Below are 19,846 nucleotides of genomic sequence, written 5' to 3'. Positions count from 1 at the left end.
GGTGCTATATAAATATAAGTTTTTTCTTTCTTTTGAGGTTCGTTGCCCAAAACTGAAGACAGTGCTCCAGATATGATGTGACTAATGCTCTATACAACTGAAGCATCACTTTCTCACTTTTGTATTCCCTACTCATTGGAATTCAGAAGAATGAGAAGTGATCTTATCGAAACATATAAGATTATGAGGGGGCTTGACAAGATGGACTGATAGGGGAGACGAGAACTAGAGGGCATAATCTTAGAATAATGGGCCGCCCATTTAAATCAGAGATGAGCAGAAAATTCTTCTCTCAGAGGGTTGTAAATCTGTGGAATTCGCTGCCTCAGAGCTGTGGAAACTGGGACATTGAATAAATTTAAGATAGAAATAGACAGTTTCTTAAACAATAAAGGGTTATGGGGAGCGGGCAGGGAAGTGGAGCCGAGTCCATGATCAGATTAGCCATGATCTTATTGAATGGCGGAGCAGGCTCAAGGGGCCATGTGGCCTACTCCTGTTCCTATTTCTTATGTTCTTATGTAAACTCCCTTGAGATAAAGGCCAGCATTCCATTAGCCTTTTTGATTACTTTTTCTATCAGTGCACTAGCTTTTTGTGATATGTGCACATGGACACCCAAATCCCTTTGCTTCTGCACATCGTCAAGTCTTTCACCATTAAGTACATTTTCTGATTTGTCTTTTTCAGATCCAAAATAAATGACCGCACGCTTCCCAAGGATAATGAGAATTCTCAAATATGTCAGCAGATAAGTTGTGAGTGAGAAGTCCATGCCCCCACACAACAAATTTGAAATATGTGCTGCTGCTTACATTATTTTCTGTCTGTGATTGCATACCACTTGTAAGTTAACCAAGTAAGCAGTAACCCTTTCTAGAAACAAAAGAGGAGGCACTGTGGAATAAATATTAATGCAAGAGCAAATTATACTGGCTTGTACTTGTACCTCATCTTTGATAAAACGAGTCTAATCTGTAAAATAATTGTTATATGCTGCTATATCTGTGCAAAGGTGCACTGAATTGTTTCTGTAATTTCTTTTGTTATTTTACTAATTTTTAAATTTGGAACTGCCTGATAGGGTGGTGGATATGGATTCAATAGTAGCCTTCAAAAGTGAATTGGATAAATACTTGAAGGAGAAAACTTTGCAGGGATATGAGGAAAGAGCTTGGGAGTTTGGACTCACTGGATTGCTCTTCAAAAGAGCCAGTGCAGACTCGATGGGCTGAGTGGCCTCCTTCTGTGCTGTACTATTTATTCTATAATTCTATGATTAGGCAATTCATCACAAATGACATGTTGAATGATCCAGTAATGTCTCCAAATAATCTGTGGAAAAATCCAGTGGCATGGAAGTTTAATCCAGTCCTGATTTTAATTTATACTAAGTGCTATCTTGATGTTGTCCTTTGCTGACAGAGGTGGCCCCAAAATTCCACAGGTCAGGATCCTGGCATGTTTCCTTTTGGTATACCCTTGTAGAGTGATTTGCAGCCTCCCCCCACCCCCACCCCCTCACTACCCCAGTCACCGTGGCAACTTTAAACCCCTAAGGGGGCTGATCACAATTGTTTTTTAAATTGCACTCTTGAGGTGTCTAGCCCACGTACCTGGCCTGTTTTCCACTAGTGGGGTCCATAAATGCCCTTCTAATGGTTGATGCATCTCCATTCATTTAACGCGTCACCTGCTACTACTATGCCAGGTTCCACTGGAGCCTGCAGATTGGGAACTCCTGACTTAGGAAGTCCCCGCCCTGCACCTGCCCTCTGGTCACCACTTACCCTGGAAGAGGCAGACAGCAGTTCCGTCTCTTACAAGGCATTGAGGAATCTCTCGGAAATTGCAAAGATCCAGTGGAACCAGATGTTTACATCAGTCTATCGCTGGTTCAAGGCATGAGACCAGTGGCACCCCTGAGAAATTTTGGGCACATGTCTTTGTTGACATCATCATCATCATAGGCAATCCCTCGAAATCGAGGAAGACTTGCTTCCACTCGAAAAGTGAGTTCTTAGTTGACTGAACAATCCAATATGGGAATTACAGTCTCTGTCACAGGTGGGAGGAAAGGGTGGGTGGGACTGGTTTGCCGCACGCTCCATCCGTTGCCTGTGCTTGGTTTCTGCATGCTCTAGACGACGAGACTCGAGGTGCTCAGCGCCCTCCCGGATGCACTTCCTCCACTTAGGGTAGTCTTTGGCCAGGGACTCCCAGGTGTTGGTGGGGTTGTTGCATTTTATCAAGGAGGCTTTGAGGGTGTCCTTAAAACGTTTCCTCTGCCCATCTTGGGCTCGCTTGCCGTGTCGGAGTTCCAAGTAGAGCGCTTGCTTTGGGAGTCTTGTGTCAGGCATGCGAACAATGTGACCCGCCCAGTGGAGCTGGTTGAGTGTGGTCAGTACTTTGATGCTGGGGATGTTGGCTTAATCGAGGACGCTAATGTTGATGTGTCTGTCCTCTCAGGGGATTTGCTGGATCTTGCGGAGACATCGTTGGTGGTATTTCTCAAACGATTTGAAGTGTCTACTGTATATGGTCCACGTCTCTGAGCCATACAGGAAGGTGGGTATCACTACAGCCCTGTAGACCATGAGCTTGGTGGCAGATTTGAGGACCTGATCTTCGAACACTCTTTTCCTCAGGTGGCCGAAGGCTGCTCTGGCGCACTAGAGGTGGTGTTGAATCTCGTCGTTGATGTCTGCCCTTGCTGATAATAGGCTCCCGAGGTATGGAAAGGGATCCCCATTGTACAGGGCCACGCCGTGGATCTTGATGACCTGGGGCAGTGCTGTGTGGCAGGGTCAGGTTGGTGGAGGATCTTTGTCTTATGGATGTTTAGTGTAAGGCTCATACTTTTGTATGCCTCAGGAAGATGTTGACTATGAATTGGAGTTCAATCTCTGAATGTGCACAGACTCAAGCATCGTCCACATACGATGACAGAGGTTGGGACGCTCTGGGATGTGGCCTGGAGGCGACGAAGGTTGAAAAGGCTCCCACTAGTTCTGTAGTTTAGTTCCACTCCAATGGGGAGCTTGTTGAGTGTGAAATGGAGCATTGCAGCGAGGAAGATCGAGAAGAGGGTCGGCACGATAATGCAACCCTGCTTGACCTCTGTTCTGGACATGGATTGGGTCTGTGATGGATTTGTTGATCAGGATCATGGCTTGCATGTCATCGTGGAGCAGGTTGAGGATGGTGACGAACTTTTGGGGCAGCCGAAATGGAGGAGTACGCTCCATAGTCCCTCATGGTTGACAGTGTCAAAGGCCTTTGTAAGGTCAAAGAAAGCCACGTACAAGGGTTGGTGCTGTTCCCTGCATTTTCCTTCCAGCTGTCACACTGTAAAAATCATGTCCATTGTACCCCGTAAAGGACAAAATCCGCACTGTGACTCCAGGAGGAGCTCCTCAGCCACAAGGAGAAGACAGTTGAGGAGGTTCTAGCGACGACTTTCCCAGTGGCTGATAACAGGGAGATTCCTCTGTCGTTGCTGCAGTCAGACTTGTCCCCTTTTTTAAAGATGGTCACGATTACTGCATCTCATATCTCCCGGCATGCTCTCCTCCTTCCAGAGGAGAGAGATGAGGTCATGCATTTGTGCCAATGCTGCCTCTCCGCCATACCTTAGTGCCTCAGCGGGGATTCCATCCGCTCCCATTGCCTTGTTGTTCTTGAGCTGGCGGATGGCCTTTTCTACCTTGTGCAGGGCTGGGGTTTTGCTGAGATGGTGGCGGCTAGCATGCTGCGGGATGGAGTTGAGGACACTCGAGTCAAAGGCAGAGTCTCGGTTAAGGAGATCTTCGAAGTGCTTCTTCCAGCGAGTCCTGACTGCCTCGGTGTCCTTGGTGAGTGTCTCCCCTGACTGCGGTGAAGAATCCGCGCACATTATGGCTGTCGGCCAGCTGCTGAATCTCCTGTGCTTTCTCCACCCACCATCTATTCTTTAGGCCATGGGTTTTTTGTTGGACCTCGGCCTTAAGCCTTCTGTAATTATTATTTTAATGGAGAAAATTGCAAAGTGCTGCAGTACAGCAGGACCTGAAGATACTTGTGCCTAAAACACAAAAGGTTAGTATGCAGGTACAGCAAGTGATCAGGAAGGCCAATGGAATCTTGGCCTTTATTGCAAAGGGGATGGAGTATAAAAGCAGTGAAGTCTTGTTATAGTTATACAGGGTATTGGTGACATCACACCTGGAATACTGTATGCAGTTTTGGTTTCTATATTTACGAAAGGACATACTTGCTTTGGAGGAAGTTCAGAGAAGATTCACTAGGTTGATTCCGGAGATGTGTGGGTTGACTTATGAGGAAAGGTTGTGTAGGTTGGGCCTCGACTCAATGGAATTCAGAAGGTTGAGAGGCGATCTTATCGAAACATATAAGATTATGAGAGGGCTTGACAAGGTGGATGGAGAGAGAATGTTTCCACTGATGTGAGAGACTAGAACTAGGAGGCATAATCTTAGAATAAGGGGCCGCCCATTTAAAACTGAGATGAGGAGAAATTTCTTTTCTCAGAGGGTTGTGGATTTGTGGAATTCGCTGCTTCAGAGAGCTATGGAAGCTGGGACATTGAATAAATTTAAGACAGAGATAGACAGTTTCTTAACCGATAAGGGAATAAGGGGTTCTGGGGAGCGGGCAGGAAAGTTTGACCTGAGTCCATGATCGGATCAGCCAAGATCGTATTAAATGGCGGAGTAGGTTCGAGGGGCTGTATGGCCTACTCCTGCTCCTATTTCTTCTGTTCTTATGTTATGTTCTTATGTTCTAATGTAATTCTGATTTGCTGCTCCCAAGTTGGGTTGTAGTTTTAGGTTCAAAAATGCCCTGCGCTTGCGATTTATTAGCTCTTGGATCTCCTGGTCATTCTCATCAAACCAGTCCTGATGTTTCCTGGTAGAGTGACCGAGCATCTCTTCACAGGCATTGGTTATGGTGGCTGGAGGGCAGACCAAGTGCTGTGGGAATTCTGCGTTTCGGGATCATCAAAGGTTGCCAGGTTAGCAGTGAGGCGCTGGCTGTATAGGGTTCTCTTAGCTGGGTCTTTGAGTGCCCCGGCATTGACTTTTTTGTGGCACTGCTGCCATCGCCACTTTCGGGCTATGTTGATGTTGATGATGGAACAGATTAGGCCTTTGTTGACAAGCAGACTCCTAAAACACAGGTCTTCAATGAGGTTTGGTGCCTGGTTTGTATGTGGTTCCCACTGTATCCTAGGTAGGAATGAGTTCTGAAGATCCACTTCCTATGCCTTATGACTTTCCTGGCAATAGCCTGTTGCTTCTTCTGTCAATTTGCAATAGATGTCAGCAATGTTTAAGTTTCCTGTTGCCAATCACCATAAGCTTTATGTGGTTTCACTGATCATGCAAACTCTGGTTGCTCATTCACTTGCTTTTTGACAGGTTGAAGTGGGAGTAATCGTGCAATGTGAGAAATGAGTAATCTGTAGGAAATTTCAGTATTTCCCTTTAATTGCTCCTTAACAAGCAATTTACATGGAATGGAATGCACATCCAAACATTATTATTTTGAACACTATTTTAAGCTCGGAGGAATTTTTGGAGCATGTACTAAAGTTTACACTTGTCACTTTAAATTTATGAGTTAGCATTAATGTACATTTAACTCTATGTTACCGCTATTAGAAGAAATTAGACCTTGCCACGGTCAATGTGAGTATTGGTTGTGCACCAATACGAGTGTATTAGCCTTCAACAATCTCCAAAGCATCAGTTGTTGGCAAACATAAGTGGACCCAGATGGGAACACCTGGGTGAAGAGTTCTTCTGTGCAATGTATAGTAAATTGATAAATGTGCTTAAAAAAAACACATCTATGATTTTGCTACATCTCTTGCACAGAGAAACTCCCCCACACCTTCAATTCCAAAATATATATACTATAAAAATAATGAATATATGGGAGAAACTCCAGGATGCAGGAACAAAAAGAACACAAACTGCAAGTTTTGGTTATTTTTAAGTGAGATACATTGAAATAGTTTCGTTTTTAAGGAAAAATGATGAATCTCATTCGCAAAAAGCAAAAGGTGACAGATTGGGTTACCTCATCTAAGGTTTAGGTGATCAGCATGAATCACATGATCTATGCAGTTTATGATATTCCTCAGCTCATTGCTGAGACTGCTGTTTTTTCCTGAATACCAGTTTTTAAGTTATTCAGCTAACAATGAACCAACCAAAAGAGAGAAAATATATTAAAAAATGAGCAAGTCATTTTATTTTTTGAATATACTTACTTTGTGGTGTCCCTGCACCTTTCTTTAATCCCAGGACCAAGAAGTCATGACCTGCTTGGGACCTCCCTTTAAATACCTGAGTGCCCAGGTGAGGAGTGTCTCCCACAAGTTCACCTCCTGTGGTCAAGGTGCTCATTTCCAGGACATATATACAGTGTACAGTGTGGTTGCATGAAGGTTACAGTTACATGAAGGTTACAGTTGAATGAAGATTGCATACATGACATCACCTCCCCGCTCACGTCTTTTTGTGTCAAAGGTTAAATCTTTCAGGTGGTCGGCGCTCTCTCGTAGATCGCCGCAGTTGGGGCTCTGGTGGCTGAGCCTTGGCATGCAGCTTTGTCACCTGAGGTGATTCCGGACTGGCTGCAGGGACTGTGCATGTTGGTGAATGTCCTTGTTGCTCGTCCACTGGCAGTAGTTTGGGTGACATCTCATGCTCTTCCTCAGGTTCCTCAGTGTCGATGCTGAACCTTTTTTTTTACTTGGTCCAAGTGTTTGCGGCATATCTGCCCATTGTTGAGTCTGATCACGATGACCCTATTCCCCTCTTTGACAATTACGGTGCCCTCAAGCCACTTGGGTCCCAAAGCATGGTTAAGAACAAATACCGGGTCATCAACTTCTATACACCTCCCCCTTGCGTTTTGATCATGGCACTCGGTTTGGGACGGCGCTTGCCCTCAACAATGTCTGCCAGGGCTGGATGAATGAGTGCATTTTAAGCGTGCGTTTCATGAGTAGTTCCGCTGGCGGGACTCCCGTGAGCGAATGCGGGCGGGACCTGTAGGCCAGCAGGAAGCGCAATAGGCGGTACAGAAGTGAGGGTCCTTCGATATGGAGCATGCCCTGTTTTATGACTTGGACCGCCCGTTCCGCCTGGCCATTGGAAGCCGGCTTGAACGGTGCAGTCCGGACGTGTTTAATGCCATTACCCGACATAAACTCCTGGAATTCATGGCTGGTGAAGCACGGGCCATTGTCGCTGACCAGAATGTCCGGCAAGCCGTGGGTCACGAAAACCGTACGCAGACACTCCACTATGATGGATGTCATGCACGAGTTTAATATGATGCACTCGATCCATTTCGAGTATGCATCGACAACGATCAGGAACATTTTTCCCATGAACGGGCCCGCGTAGTCTACATGAACACCTGACCATGGCCTGGTGGGCCAGGGACACGGATTGAGTGGGTCCTCCCTGGGGGCACTGCCCAGCTGGCCACACGTCATGCACCTGTGAACCCAGTGTTCCAGGTCTGAGTCAATTCCCGGCCACCATACATGTGACCGGGCAATGGCCTTCATTAACACGATGGCAGGGTGCTCGCTGTGGAGTTCCCTGATGAATGCTTCCCTTCCTTTCTTGGGCATGACTAACCGACTGCCCCATAGCAGGTAGTCAGCTTGGATGGAGAGCTCATCCATCCGTCTGTGAAACGGTCTGACCTCCTTGGGGCACGCCCCGTGTGCGGGCGCCCAATCCCCAGTCAGAACACATTTCTTTATCATGGACAGGAGGGGGTCTCTGTTGGTCCAGATTTTGATCTGGCGGGCTGTGATAGGGGAGCCTGCGGTGTCAAAAGCCTCAACGGCCATGACCATCTCAGCACTTTGCTCCATGCCCCCTCTGTGGTGGCCAGTGGAAGCCTGCTGAGCGCGTCAGCGCAATTCTCGGTGCCTGGCCGGTGCCATATGGTGTAGTCATATGCAGCCAGCGTGAGAGCCCATCGCTGTATGCAAGCTGACGCATTGGCATTGACAGCCTTGCTGTCAGACAACAGGGGTTAACGGCTTGTGGTCCATTACTAGCTCGAACCGCCTACCGAAAAGGTACTGGTGCATCTTTTTCACCCCGTAAACACAAGCAAGAGCTTCATTTTCGGCCATGCTGTATCCATGCTCTGCCTGGGAGAGTGACCTGGAGGCATAAGCCACCGGTTGGAGTCGGCCGTCATCATTACTCTGCTGCAACACGCACCCAACCCCATAGGATGATGCATCACACGTTAAAACCCGTTTTTTTACAGGTGTCGTACAAGGTCAACAGCTTGTTAGAACAAAGCAGATTCCGCGCCTTATTGAAAGCCCATTCTTGACCGTCCCCCCAAAACCATTCACAACCTTTACGCAAGAGCACGTCTAACGGCTCCAACAATGTGCTTAAGTTCGGCAGAAAGTTCCCGAAATAGTTCAAAGTCCGAGGAATGATCGCAGCTCCGATGTGTTGCCGGGCCTGGGCGCGCAGCGGAGCGCCTCCGTTTTAGCTTTGGTGGGCCGAATCCCATCTGCGGCAACCCTCCTGCCCAAAAACTCGACCTCTGGGGTCAAAAACACACACTTGGGCTTTTTCAATTCATTTTCAATTTTCTCATGCATCACATACAGCATCGCGCTGGCTTTGGGGTGCACTGGTCTGGCATCCGGGGTGATGCATATCACTACTTTGGTGCCCTTGAAAGTCCCAACACCGGGTTGAAATAGTGCCCTGAATTTCTGTAGGACCTGTGAACATGAGCTTCACGCCACAGATGAAATGGCGTGCACATCCCCCCATTTCCAGTTCATCTCGGCTAGCCAGCTCCTCCCCAAAAGTGCAGGGCTATTTCCCGGGACAATCCAGAGTGGCAGCCAGTTCTCTGATCCATTATGTGTTACCGCCAAGTTTGCACTGCCTAGCACTGGGATGATCTCTTTGGTGTACGTCCGTAGCTGCATGTCAATGCATTCCAGTTTTAGCCTGCTGGCTCTGTGTGGCCATAGTCTCTCAAATTGTTGGGCGCTCATAAGGGACTGGCTGGCTCCTGTGTCCAGCTCCATGCGCACCGGGATGCCATTCAATAAAACTTTCATCATCATGGGTGGCATTTTAGGACATGAGCTGTGGACGTCAGTCACATGAACCGGCTGAACTTCAGCATCTATGGCTTTGCTCCAAGCATCATTCTGCATTGCAGACCCCTCGTCTGGTTCCTCTGTCTCATAGATTAGCCTCGCTACAGCCTTTCTGCATATTCTGGCCAAGTGTCCACTGATGTTGCAATTCCTACAGATAAATTGCTGAAACCTGCAGCTTTTCGCAGTATGTCTATCCCCACACCTCCAGCATGAGCTGAGGTTGTTGTTAACAAAGGGACTGTTACCAGGCATTCCTCCCTGATTGTCCCTTTGGTTATTTCTAAGCGCTCTGATGGTGGGTGTCAATGGTCCCATCACGGGACACATTGTTCCTCGAGATGGCGTGAATTGCCGATCCTCTTTCCATTGTACCTGTTGCGGGCCCACCCTAGAGTCTGTTGCTTCCTGACCAGTTTTAAAATGCCCTTGCCTGCCTGTGGTGTCCTGAGCCGCATTCACAATGTTAACTCCCTGGTCCATCGCCACATTGGAACCAGAGCTGCACGTGTAAATTAGCTTGGTCTGCCCTTCCACTGCCATGAAGTTCTGAGCTATCAACGCTGCCCTTTCTAAAGTCAAGCCCTTGGTCTCTATGAGAGACCTGAAAATCCCGGCATGACTAATGCCCTCAATGAAGAAATCCCATAACATCTCCCACCTGCAGGCATCTGTGAACTTAGAGACTGGCCAAGCACCGCAGGTCCGCAACGAAGTCAGAGATGTTTTGTCCCTCCCGACGCCGGTGTGTAGAACCGGTGCTGGGCCATGTGTACACTACTCACTGGCTTGAGATGCTCACTGATCAGCTGGCTGAGCTCTTCGAAGGACTTGTCCGCCGGCTTCTCGGGTGCGAGGTCTTTCATCAGCGCATACGTCTTTGGTCCGCAACTGGTCAGTAGATGCGCCCTCCGCTTATCAGCCGCTGCCGCTCCCAGCCAGTCCTTCGTGATGAAACTCTGCTGGAGTCTCTTAACAAAGTCGTCCCAGTCCTCACCCACACAGTAACGTTCCTCTGTGCTATCGGTGGCCATCCTTGTGGTTCAGTGATTCCCGTTTCTCGTCGCCAAATGTGGTGTCCCTGCACCTTGCTACTGAATCACATGAGGCATGTACTGCAGACACGGTCACTGCGTGACCTTTCTTTATTCCCAGGACCAAGAAGTCATGACCCTGCGTGGGACCTCCCTTTAAATACCTGAGTGCCCAGGTGAAGAGTGTCTCCCACAAGTTCACCCCCTCTGGTCAAGGCGTGCATTTCCAGGACATATATACAGTGTACAGTGTGGTTGCATGAAGGTTACAGTTACATGAAGGTTACAGTTGTATGAAGGTTGCATACATGACATCCTTAATATAAATTTGTCTTATTCAGCTTCTTACCTGAAAAGCTCCCGAGTCTTGGAGCATTAGTGTCGGCCCCATCAAAGAAATCCAATGAATCCCAGTTATGCTCTGTTGCAAAGCTTATTACTTGAACCTGAAGGACATAAATCCATTAATTTAGAAAAATACAAGTCACCCTGAAAGTGTGTGATTCAATCAAAGTTGCTTAATGTAAACTGTGTGAGAGATAATTCCAAATACGGGCATTTATATTTTGTAAAATCTGATGTTTTATTAATTTCTTTTAAATAGTATTAATCAATTCAATTGATAAATGCCTGAGGAATATAACATTTTGTTCAAAATTGGCTATTCAAATATTACTATTATTCCAAGATTCTTGTAGTAATGAAATGTAGAAGCTTGTGAGTTGGAATAGGCCATTCAGCTCTTCACGCATGTTCAGCCATTCAATTAGATAAAGGCTGATCTGTACCACAACTGCATTTACCCATCGTTTCCTACATGTCCATACCAAACAAAAATGTATTGATCTCAGCCTTGTAAATTTTAATTGATTCAACTTCTACAGTCTTTGGGGGAAAGAGAGTTCCAGACTTCCACTACCCTTTGTGTGAAAAAGTGCTACCTGAATTCACTCTTAAATGGACCGAGCTGTAATTTTAAGATTATACTCCCTTGCTCAGTATTACCTCACCAGAGGAGATAGCTTCTCTGTATCTATCCTATTGAATCCCTTCATCACTTTACTACTTATACAGAGAAAGTTACAAAGGATTGGATGAGGCCTGTGCTTTACAAACTTTCTCTGACACTTGCAGATGAAATCTCATGACAATCTAAGTGGAATTTCTGCTAATTCCTTAGAATGTTAGCTCCATCACTTGTGGCCTGGTATTGTGTTCATCGAGTCACTCTCAGGGTTACCACCACTGTATTCAAGGGGATTTGTTTTATGAAAGTCAGAAGATAAATGGAAGGTAGTGAAGAAGATAGGGTGTCATCAGAGTGCAACAACAGAGGAATGAAGATGTCAAGTGGAAAATCGATATGGAAGCAACTCTGGTTGTCTAAATTGAGATAAAGACAACTTCCATATTTTGTGCACATTTAATAATTATTTGCAGGTAGATTGTCTATTTGTACAATAAACACTAGTATTTCCTGTGCAGAACTTCCCATGGAACTTTGTGCCCAGGAGAAAATATAAACACAGAAGACATGTATACCATACAAGCAGTGGTTTAATTCTATTAGAAAAACAGTGGTTAAAAGAAGCCGACACTGGAGACTCAATAAGAGAGAGATAATGGTGCCTGGCTATATGAGGCCTCAATGGTAGCAGTTTTAGTCCAAGGCTAGATAACAGATGATGCTGCTCAAATGCTGCTTTAGGGTCTGTGATATCTTCACAGAGCACAGCATACACAGCTTCCTAACATGGCAGGCAGCTCTCTCGGAAGTCTCCGGAATAGCCTGGTTCTGTTTAATGATTAACTCTGCAATTGCAGTACACAATACGTCCACATGATGGAATTTTTCGGATGATTTAAAGCTTAATTTTTGTTGGTGAAGGATTCAGCCAGCCGACAGAGAGACTTTGGAAGTTTCTGTCTTTGAAAAAAGCTACAAAATCCTAGGTAAAATACAGCACACGGTGTGAACAGCTAGAGATTAAAATGGCAGGTGTATTGGGATATTTGGGTGAATATAGACACGACCGGGAACGTTTTAAAGCATATGTGGATCAGTTAGAAATGTATTTCACTGCAAATAACAAATTCAAAGTTCCAGACAATGCAGTCCAGAACCAGGCTGTTTTGGAACGTAAGAAAGCGATCTTCTTATCGGAGGCAGGTCCGACATTATACAAAACCCTTGTAAATCTGCTTGTGCCTGACGAGCCAAAGGGATTTTAACAACCCCAGTGGAGCAGCACTACAACCCCAAACCATTAGAAATTGCTGAAAGCTATCGTTTCGGGATTCGGAATCAAAAGACTGACGATAGTATCAGTGATTACATCACAGCATTAAAAAAGCTATCGATGCACTGTAATTTTGGAAACTTTCAAAATCGAGCATTACGGGAACGTTTTGTTTGTGGGGTGAAAAATGATGCAATCAGAAGGAAGTTATTGACGACGGATGACTTGACCTTTGAGATTGCTTGTCAGACAGCAAGGTCGATGGATATGGCCGAACAATATTCCCGAGAATAAAATAATAATTACGGTCGTCAGTCAACCGAGATAAATCACCTGCAGGTTCAAAGTAAAAGATGGGCATGGCCGAAAGTCTCAGAAACTGGAAATTCTAACAGAGCATCGAAGTCATGCTGTAGGAGCCTGGGACAATACATTGCTCAAAGTTGTCCATACGTGAAGGCAGAGTGTTTCTTCTGCAGGAAGACTGGGCATCTTGCGAAGGCATGCCGACTGAAGGGCAAACCAGCTTTTAAAGCTATGAGTCCAGCGTTCAAAGCTATGAGTAGAAATCCAAAGAGACTACATAGCATGGAAGAACAGCAGGATGAGGAGATGTTAGAGTTACACGTCATCAGGAACACGAGGTTAACGGACAGCGATTCGGAAAGCATCAAAATCCACATAGATGTTGCGGGATTCAAGATACCAATGGAAATTGACACGGGTGCATCCATGAGTGTAGTACCGGAGTCACTATACTGCGACAAATTGCGTGATTTCCAACTGGAGAAATCCAAGATTGAGCTGCGAGGCTACTCGGGAGAGAAAATTCCAGTGGTAGATATCACGTATGGGTGAAATATAAAGATCAATTTCAGAACTTGCCTCTAACAGAACTGAAAGGAGACAAGTCTGCCTTACTAGAAATAAATTGGTTGAGCTTACTGAAGCTGGATTGGAGTAAGATTTTCTGTGTGGAAGCGAGATTTTCATCAATGGATGAGGTTATCAAGCAGTATCCGAAGGTGTTCTGCGAAACGGGCAGTCCGATCCAAGGCTTCAAGGCGAGTGTCAAGGTACAGAAGGAAGCTAGATCAGTTTACTACAAGCCACGTTCTGTACCGTATGCACTCAAGGAGAAAGTTGAGCAACAACTCAAAAGACTAGAGACTGCGAACATTATATGTAAGATAGATCGATGTAATTGGGCTACACCCATTGTTGTTGTACCTAAGTCTGATAGTAAGGTAAAATTGTGTGGTGATTATAAAGTAACCGTAAACCAGGTTCTAGAGGGTAATGTCCCCAATACATTGCCGAATATAGAAGATTTGTTCACAACACTGACAGGTGGTCAGATCTTCTCAAAACTGGATCTTACGAATGCCTACTTACAGCTTGAACGAGATGAGGAGTCCAAGTCATGTTTGACTATAAATACTCATCCTGGCCTATATCAATTTAATAGGCTACCGTTTGGAGTGTCTTCCGCCCCTGCCATATTCCAAGGGATGACGAACCAGATTTTGCAAAGTATTGAAGGGGTAGTATGTTATTTGGATGACATCCTAATTTCAGCACCAAATAGGCAAATTCATAATAACATATTGAATGAAGTCCTCAAATGGCTAGAGAAGCACAGAGTCTGAGTGCCTGCTCGTAAGTGTGAGTTATTTAAAAACTCAGTGAAGTACTTAGGGTACAGAATAGACAAAGATGTTTTACATCCAACCATGGAAAAATTGGATGCGATCAGAAATGCACCCACTCCCAGGAATGTCACTGAACTTCGTTCATTCTTGGGTCTTTTGAACTGTTATGAGAAGTTCCTATCAAATTTGGCTACAGTATTACATCCACTGAATGAACTTTTGAAAAAACAGGTCCATTGGAAGTTGTCAAAAGAATGCTATACAGCATTCAAGGAGTGTAAACGCAAATTGGTAGAGAGCACCATGTTAGTTCACTATGACATATCTAAGGAGATTAAGCTAGCATGTGATGCTTCTCCGTATGGAGTTGGGGCAGTAATCTCTTATGTATTAAGTATTGGGGAAGAGAGACCAATTGCTTTTGCTTCATGCACTCTCAGTGCCAGTGAGAGTAATTATGCGCAAATTGAAAGGGAAGCTTTGGCATTCATTTTTGGGGTCAAGAGGTTTCACAAATACTTGTATGATCGTAAGTTTACCATCGTTATGGACCGTAAGCCCCTAACAGCAATCCTCCATCCAAAATCTCCAGTTCCAAAATTAGCTGCAGCCCGAATGCAGAGATGTGCTTTGATTTTGTCAGCATATACATATGATATTGAATACAGATGATCAGCTGATCACAGTAATGCTGATGCAATGTCTAGATTGCCTTCCCCATCACAAGTTACACCTGATAAGGAAGAAGTGTTTTATTTTTCATACATTGATGAACTGCCAGTCACAGCTGAAGAGATTGGTAGAGCAACCAAACGTGACACAGTGATGTCAAAGGTGTATGAGTATATTGCAAATGGATGGCCAAACCAGGTAACAGACAAAGATACACATCCATTCTTCATTCGTAGGAATGAATTATCAGTCGATAAAGATTGTATCATGTGGGGTGCAAGAGTGGTTATACCAAATAAATTCAGGTCCAAATTATTAGGAGACCTCCATGAACAGCACCTGGCAATGTGCTTGACCAAGTGTTTTGCACGCAGTTATTTATGGTGGCCAGGTCTTGATAAAGATATAGAGTACATCGTGAGTCAGTGTACGACATGTCAATCGGTAAGCAAGCAACCACCATCAGTACCATTACAGCCATGGAAATGGCCTCCCAGGGTGTGGCAAAGGCTACATATTGATTTTGCTGAGTTAGAAGGACAACAATTGTTCTTTGTGATTGATAGCCATTCGAAGTGGGTTGAGGTGTTTCCAATGTGGAAAATAACAACAAGTAAAACATTGAACATTTTACGAAAATTATTTTCTTCATTTGGCCTCCCTGAAGAGATTGTTTTGGATAATGGACCACAATTTCTTTCAGAAGAATTTGCACAATTCACGAGCAAAAGTGGTGTGAAACATACCAAGGTTCCACCATACTACCCTGCTTCGAATGGCACAGCACAGCGCACTGTACAAATTGTAAAACGTGCCCTCATAAAACAAATGTTTGGTCCAAATCCAAGGAAACGACAGTTGTCATTAGATCACAAATTGGCTAATTTTTTGATTACATATCTAAATACTCCTCATACAACTACTGGTAGAACACCAGCAGAGTTGTTTCTCAAATGACAGCCACAAACCAGATTCCCGTTGTTAAAGCCAAATTTGGCACAGTCCGTAGAAGAGACATAATTAAGACAGAAAGAGAATCATGATTAAAGGTAGAATAAAAGAAAGAAGTGTGAAATTAAACTCGAAGGTGAGAGTGAAGAACAATCACCATAAATGGTTAAAGTGTTTACGAGGATGAGTGGTGGAGATATGTGGTCCTCGCACATATTTGGTAAAGATGTTTGATAATGGACAGGTTAGGTTTGTTCATATTGATCATATTTTACCTACAGACATGGAAGGAGTTGAAGGTGGGAATGATTCAATTATTTCTGACCAATCAGATAATTTTGATATACCAATAGCAAATCCTAAATCCAATGTACTGGAAACAAATCCAGGAGAGAATCAGAATTAAATTCTGAGCCCGAGTCAGGAAAACAAAGAGCATGAAGTTAGAGTGAGTTCAAATGAAAATCAAGGAAATTCCGTGGAGGAAAACGTTCCTCAGGATGAGCCTCGAATGAGTTTAGATTCGACTTTGTGTTTGGAAAGTTCTGTTCGAGAGCGAAGGTATCCTCTTCGAAACAGAAAACAAGTGGTAAAGTTAAATTTGTAAATATGGAAAAAAAAATTATATCCTGTGTTATGTATAAACATGAAAGTTATGTATGATGTTTGTTATGATGGCTTCTTCATTAAGGAGGGAGAAGTGTAATGCCTGTAAGTTTGTAATGTTTGTAGCTCCACACTGTGGATGTGGACGTATTGTGTACTGCAAGTGCAGGGTTAATCATTAAACAGAACCAGCCAATTCCGGAGGCTTCCGAGAGAGCTGCCTGCCATGTTAGGAAGCTGTGTGTGCTGTGCTCTGTGAATATATCACAGGGTCTAGCACCAAAACTTACAGATACTGATAGCAGTTATAAGATAGATAATCTTTATTTTTTTCTCATATCTCTAAAAACAGAGTATGAATACATACAGTTTGATTGAACAATATTCGCAAAACTACATTGTTGTGTTACATCAGCGCTAGTATAAAACAAGCTAAGATAGAAACAGAAACATTAGATCTAAATAATCGAAATTAGCTAAGATAAATAGAATAAGCAATGCAGAAACAGCATCCTTACTTGTATGCCAGCACCTTCCGGCACTATAATTTTCCAGATGCAGTTCAAATTGTTGTCATATGGTTCAGGGTAACTTGGAGATAGAATGCTCCCTTTGCGCTTAGTTAAAATTCCACCACAGGGCACTGAAAGAAAATGGAAACTGTGAAACTGAAAAAAGCCTGACAGTAATATTGGTGTGCATGGAACAGAAAAGACATGCTGCTGCTTGACAACAGCTTATCAAGGATTTATTAAAAGAACAATGAATAATAGAGCAATTTCACTGTCTAGAGAGATGCAAGAAACATTTGGTATCTCTGTTATTTATTCTCTTTCAATACTTTTCAGCATATCAGGAATGAAAAGAGCAGTTTTCTTGTAGCGTCAGAAATCGGCAATCTGGAAAACAACATTTTTAACAGTACAAAATGTAACTTTGAGTGCAGACTTCAATTTAATAACTAACTGAAAACAGATCGTATGGAATGCAGTTTAATAGACTTATTATATTCACAGTAAATGAGAATAAACTTTACAGTAACCCATCAACAACCCAGTATTCCAACTAACGAGCAGACAAAGATATATCGATATTCGGTCAAAAAAAGCAAGGTAATTGTATTATAAATTAATCAAAACGCTTATGGGAGAAGGTTAGAGTAAATCAGGCCATTTTTCACTTCAGATAAATTCTAAATTATTGATGTCATGCACAGCTTTCGTTTATCCAGACCTCCAAAATTCTTCAGGTAGGTTACATGCTACTTAAAATGCTTTGCTTTTGTCTGCCACTGAAGAACAACTGATCTAAACATAGAAACATAGAAAATAGGTGCAGGAGTAGGCCATTCGGCCCTTCGAGCCTGCACCACCATTCAATAAGATCATGGCTGATCATCCACCTCAGTACCCCTTTCCTGCTTTCTCTCCATACCCCTTGATCCCTTTAGCCGTAAGGTCCATGTCTAACTCCCTCTTGAAAAAATCCAATGAACTGGCATCAACAACTCTCTGTGGTAGGGAATTCCACAGGTTAACAACTCTCTGAGTGAAGAAGTTTCTCCTCATCTCAGTCCTAAGTGGCTTACCTCTTATCCTTAGACTGTGTCCCCTAGTTCTGGACTTCCCCAACATCGGGAACATTCTTCCTGCATCTACCCTATCCAGTCCCGTCAGAATTTGATATGTTTCTATGAGATCCCCTCTCATCCTTCTAAACTCCAGTGAATAAAGGCCCAGTCGATCCAGTCTCTCCTCATCCCGGGAATCAGTCTGGTGAACCTTCGCTGCATTCCCTCAAAAGCAAGAACGTCCTTCCTCAGATTAGGAGACCAAAACCGAACACAATATTCCAGGTGAGGCCTCACCAAGGCCCTGTACAACATACCATTTGCCTTCTTCACCGCCTGCTTTACCTGCATGCCAATTTTCAACGACTGATGTACCATGACACACAGATCTCATTGCACCTCCCCTTTTCCTAATCTGCCGCCCTTCAAATAATATTCTGCCTTCCTGTTTTTGCTCCCAAAGTGGATAACCTCACATTTATCCACATTATACTGCAGCTGCCATGCATTTGCCCACTCACCTAACCTGTCCAAGTCACTCTGCAGCCTCTGAGCCTCCTCCTCACAGCTCACACCACCAGCCAGTTTAGTGTTATCTGCAAACTTGGAGATATTACACTGAATTCCTTCATCCAAATCATTAATGTATATTGTAAATAGCTGGGGTCCCAGCACTGAGCCTTGCGGCAACCCACTAGTCACTGCCTGCCATTCTGAAAAGGACCCGTTTATCCCGACTCTCTGTTTCCTGTCTGCCAACCAGTTCTCTATCCACATCAGCACATCACCCCAAATATCATGTGCTTTAATTTTGCACATTTAATTTTGTGTGGAACCTTGTCAAAAGCCTTTTGAAAGTCCAAATACACCACATTCACTGGTTCTCCCTTGTCCACTCTGCTAGTTAAATGCTCAAAAAATTCCAGAAGATTTGTCAAGCATGATTTTCCTTTCATAAATCCATGCTGACTTGGACCGATACTGTCACTGCTTTCCAAATGGGTTGCTATTTCATCTTTAATAATTGATTCCAACATTTTCCCCACTACTGATGTCAGGCTAACCAGTCTATAATTACCCATTTTCTCTCTCCCTCCCTTTTTAAAAAAGTGGTGTTACATTAGCTACCCTTCAGTCCATCGGAACTGAACAATAGTCGAAAGACTGTTGGAAAATGATCACCAATGCATCCACTATTTCTAGGGCCACTTCCTTAAGTACTCTGGGATGCAGACTATCAGCCCCTGGGGATTTATTGGCCTTCAATCCCATCAATTTCCCTAAAACAATTTCCCGCCTAATAAGGATATCCTTCAGTTCCTCCTTCTCACTAGACCTTCAGTCCCCTAGTACTTCCGGAAGTTTATTTGTGTCTTCCTTCGTGAAGACAGAACCAAAGTATTTTTTCAACTGGTCTGCCAGTTCTTTGTTCCCCATTATAAATTCACCTGAATCTGACTGCAAGGGACCTACATTTGTCTTCACTAATCTTTTTCTCTTCACATATCTATAGAAGCCTTTGCGGTCAGTTTTTATGTTCCCAGCAAGCTTCCTGTCATACTTTATTTTCCCCCTCCTAATTAAACCCTTTGTCCTCCTCTGCTGAATTATAAATTTCTCCCAGTCCTCAGTTTTGCTGCTTTTTCTGGCCAATTTATATGACTTTTCCTTAGATTTAGCACTATCCTTAATTTCCATTGTTAACCACGGTTGAGCCACCTTCCCCATTTTATTTTTACTCCAGACAGGTAGTACAATTGTTGAATTTCATCCATGTGATCTTTAAATGTTTACCATTGTCTATCCACCGTCAACCCTTTAAGTATCATTTGCCAGTCTATTCTAGCCAATTCACGTCTCATACCATCGAAGTTACCTTTCCTTAAGTTCAGGACCCTAGTCTCTGAATTAACTGTGTCACTCCCCATCTTAATAAATAATTCAAC

At 44.0% G+C, this 19,846-nt stretch overlaps 1 protein-coding gene across 1 annotated transcript in view; it reads right to left on the bottom strand.

The window, feature by feature from the left end:
• The window catches only part of csmd3b (CUB and Sushi multiple domains 3b), a 3,002,015-nt gene that overhangs the window by 257,543 nt on the left and 2,724,626 nt on the right, over positions 1-19,846 (bottom strand). The window contains exons 35-36 of the mRNA XM_070874966.1: positions 16,849-16,973; positions 10,559-10,655 (exon numbers count right to left, since the gene is read on the bottom strand). Coding sequence (XP_070731067.1) covers positions 10,559-10,655; positions 16,849-16,973 — 222 coding nt within the window. The remainder of the gene's footprint in view (positions 1-10,558; positions 10,656-16,848; positions 16,974-19,846) is intronic.

This window comes from Pristiophorus japonicus, chromosome 1 (assembly GCF_044704955.1).
Source record: "Pristiophorus japonicus isolate sPriJap1 chromosome 1, sPriJap1.hap1, whole genome shotgun sequence".
Classification (NCBI taxonomy): domain Eukaryota; kingdom Metazoa; phylum Chordata; class Chondrichthyes; family Pristiophoridae; genus Pristiophorus; species Pristiophorus japonicus.
Note: the sequence above shows the minus strand (reverse complement) of the source record. Positions and strands in the feature narration are given on the sequence as shown.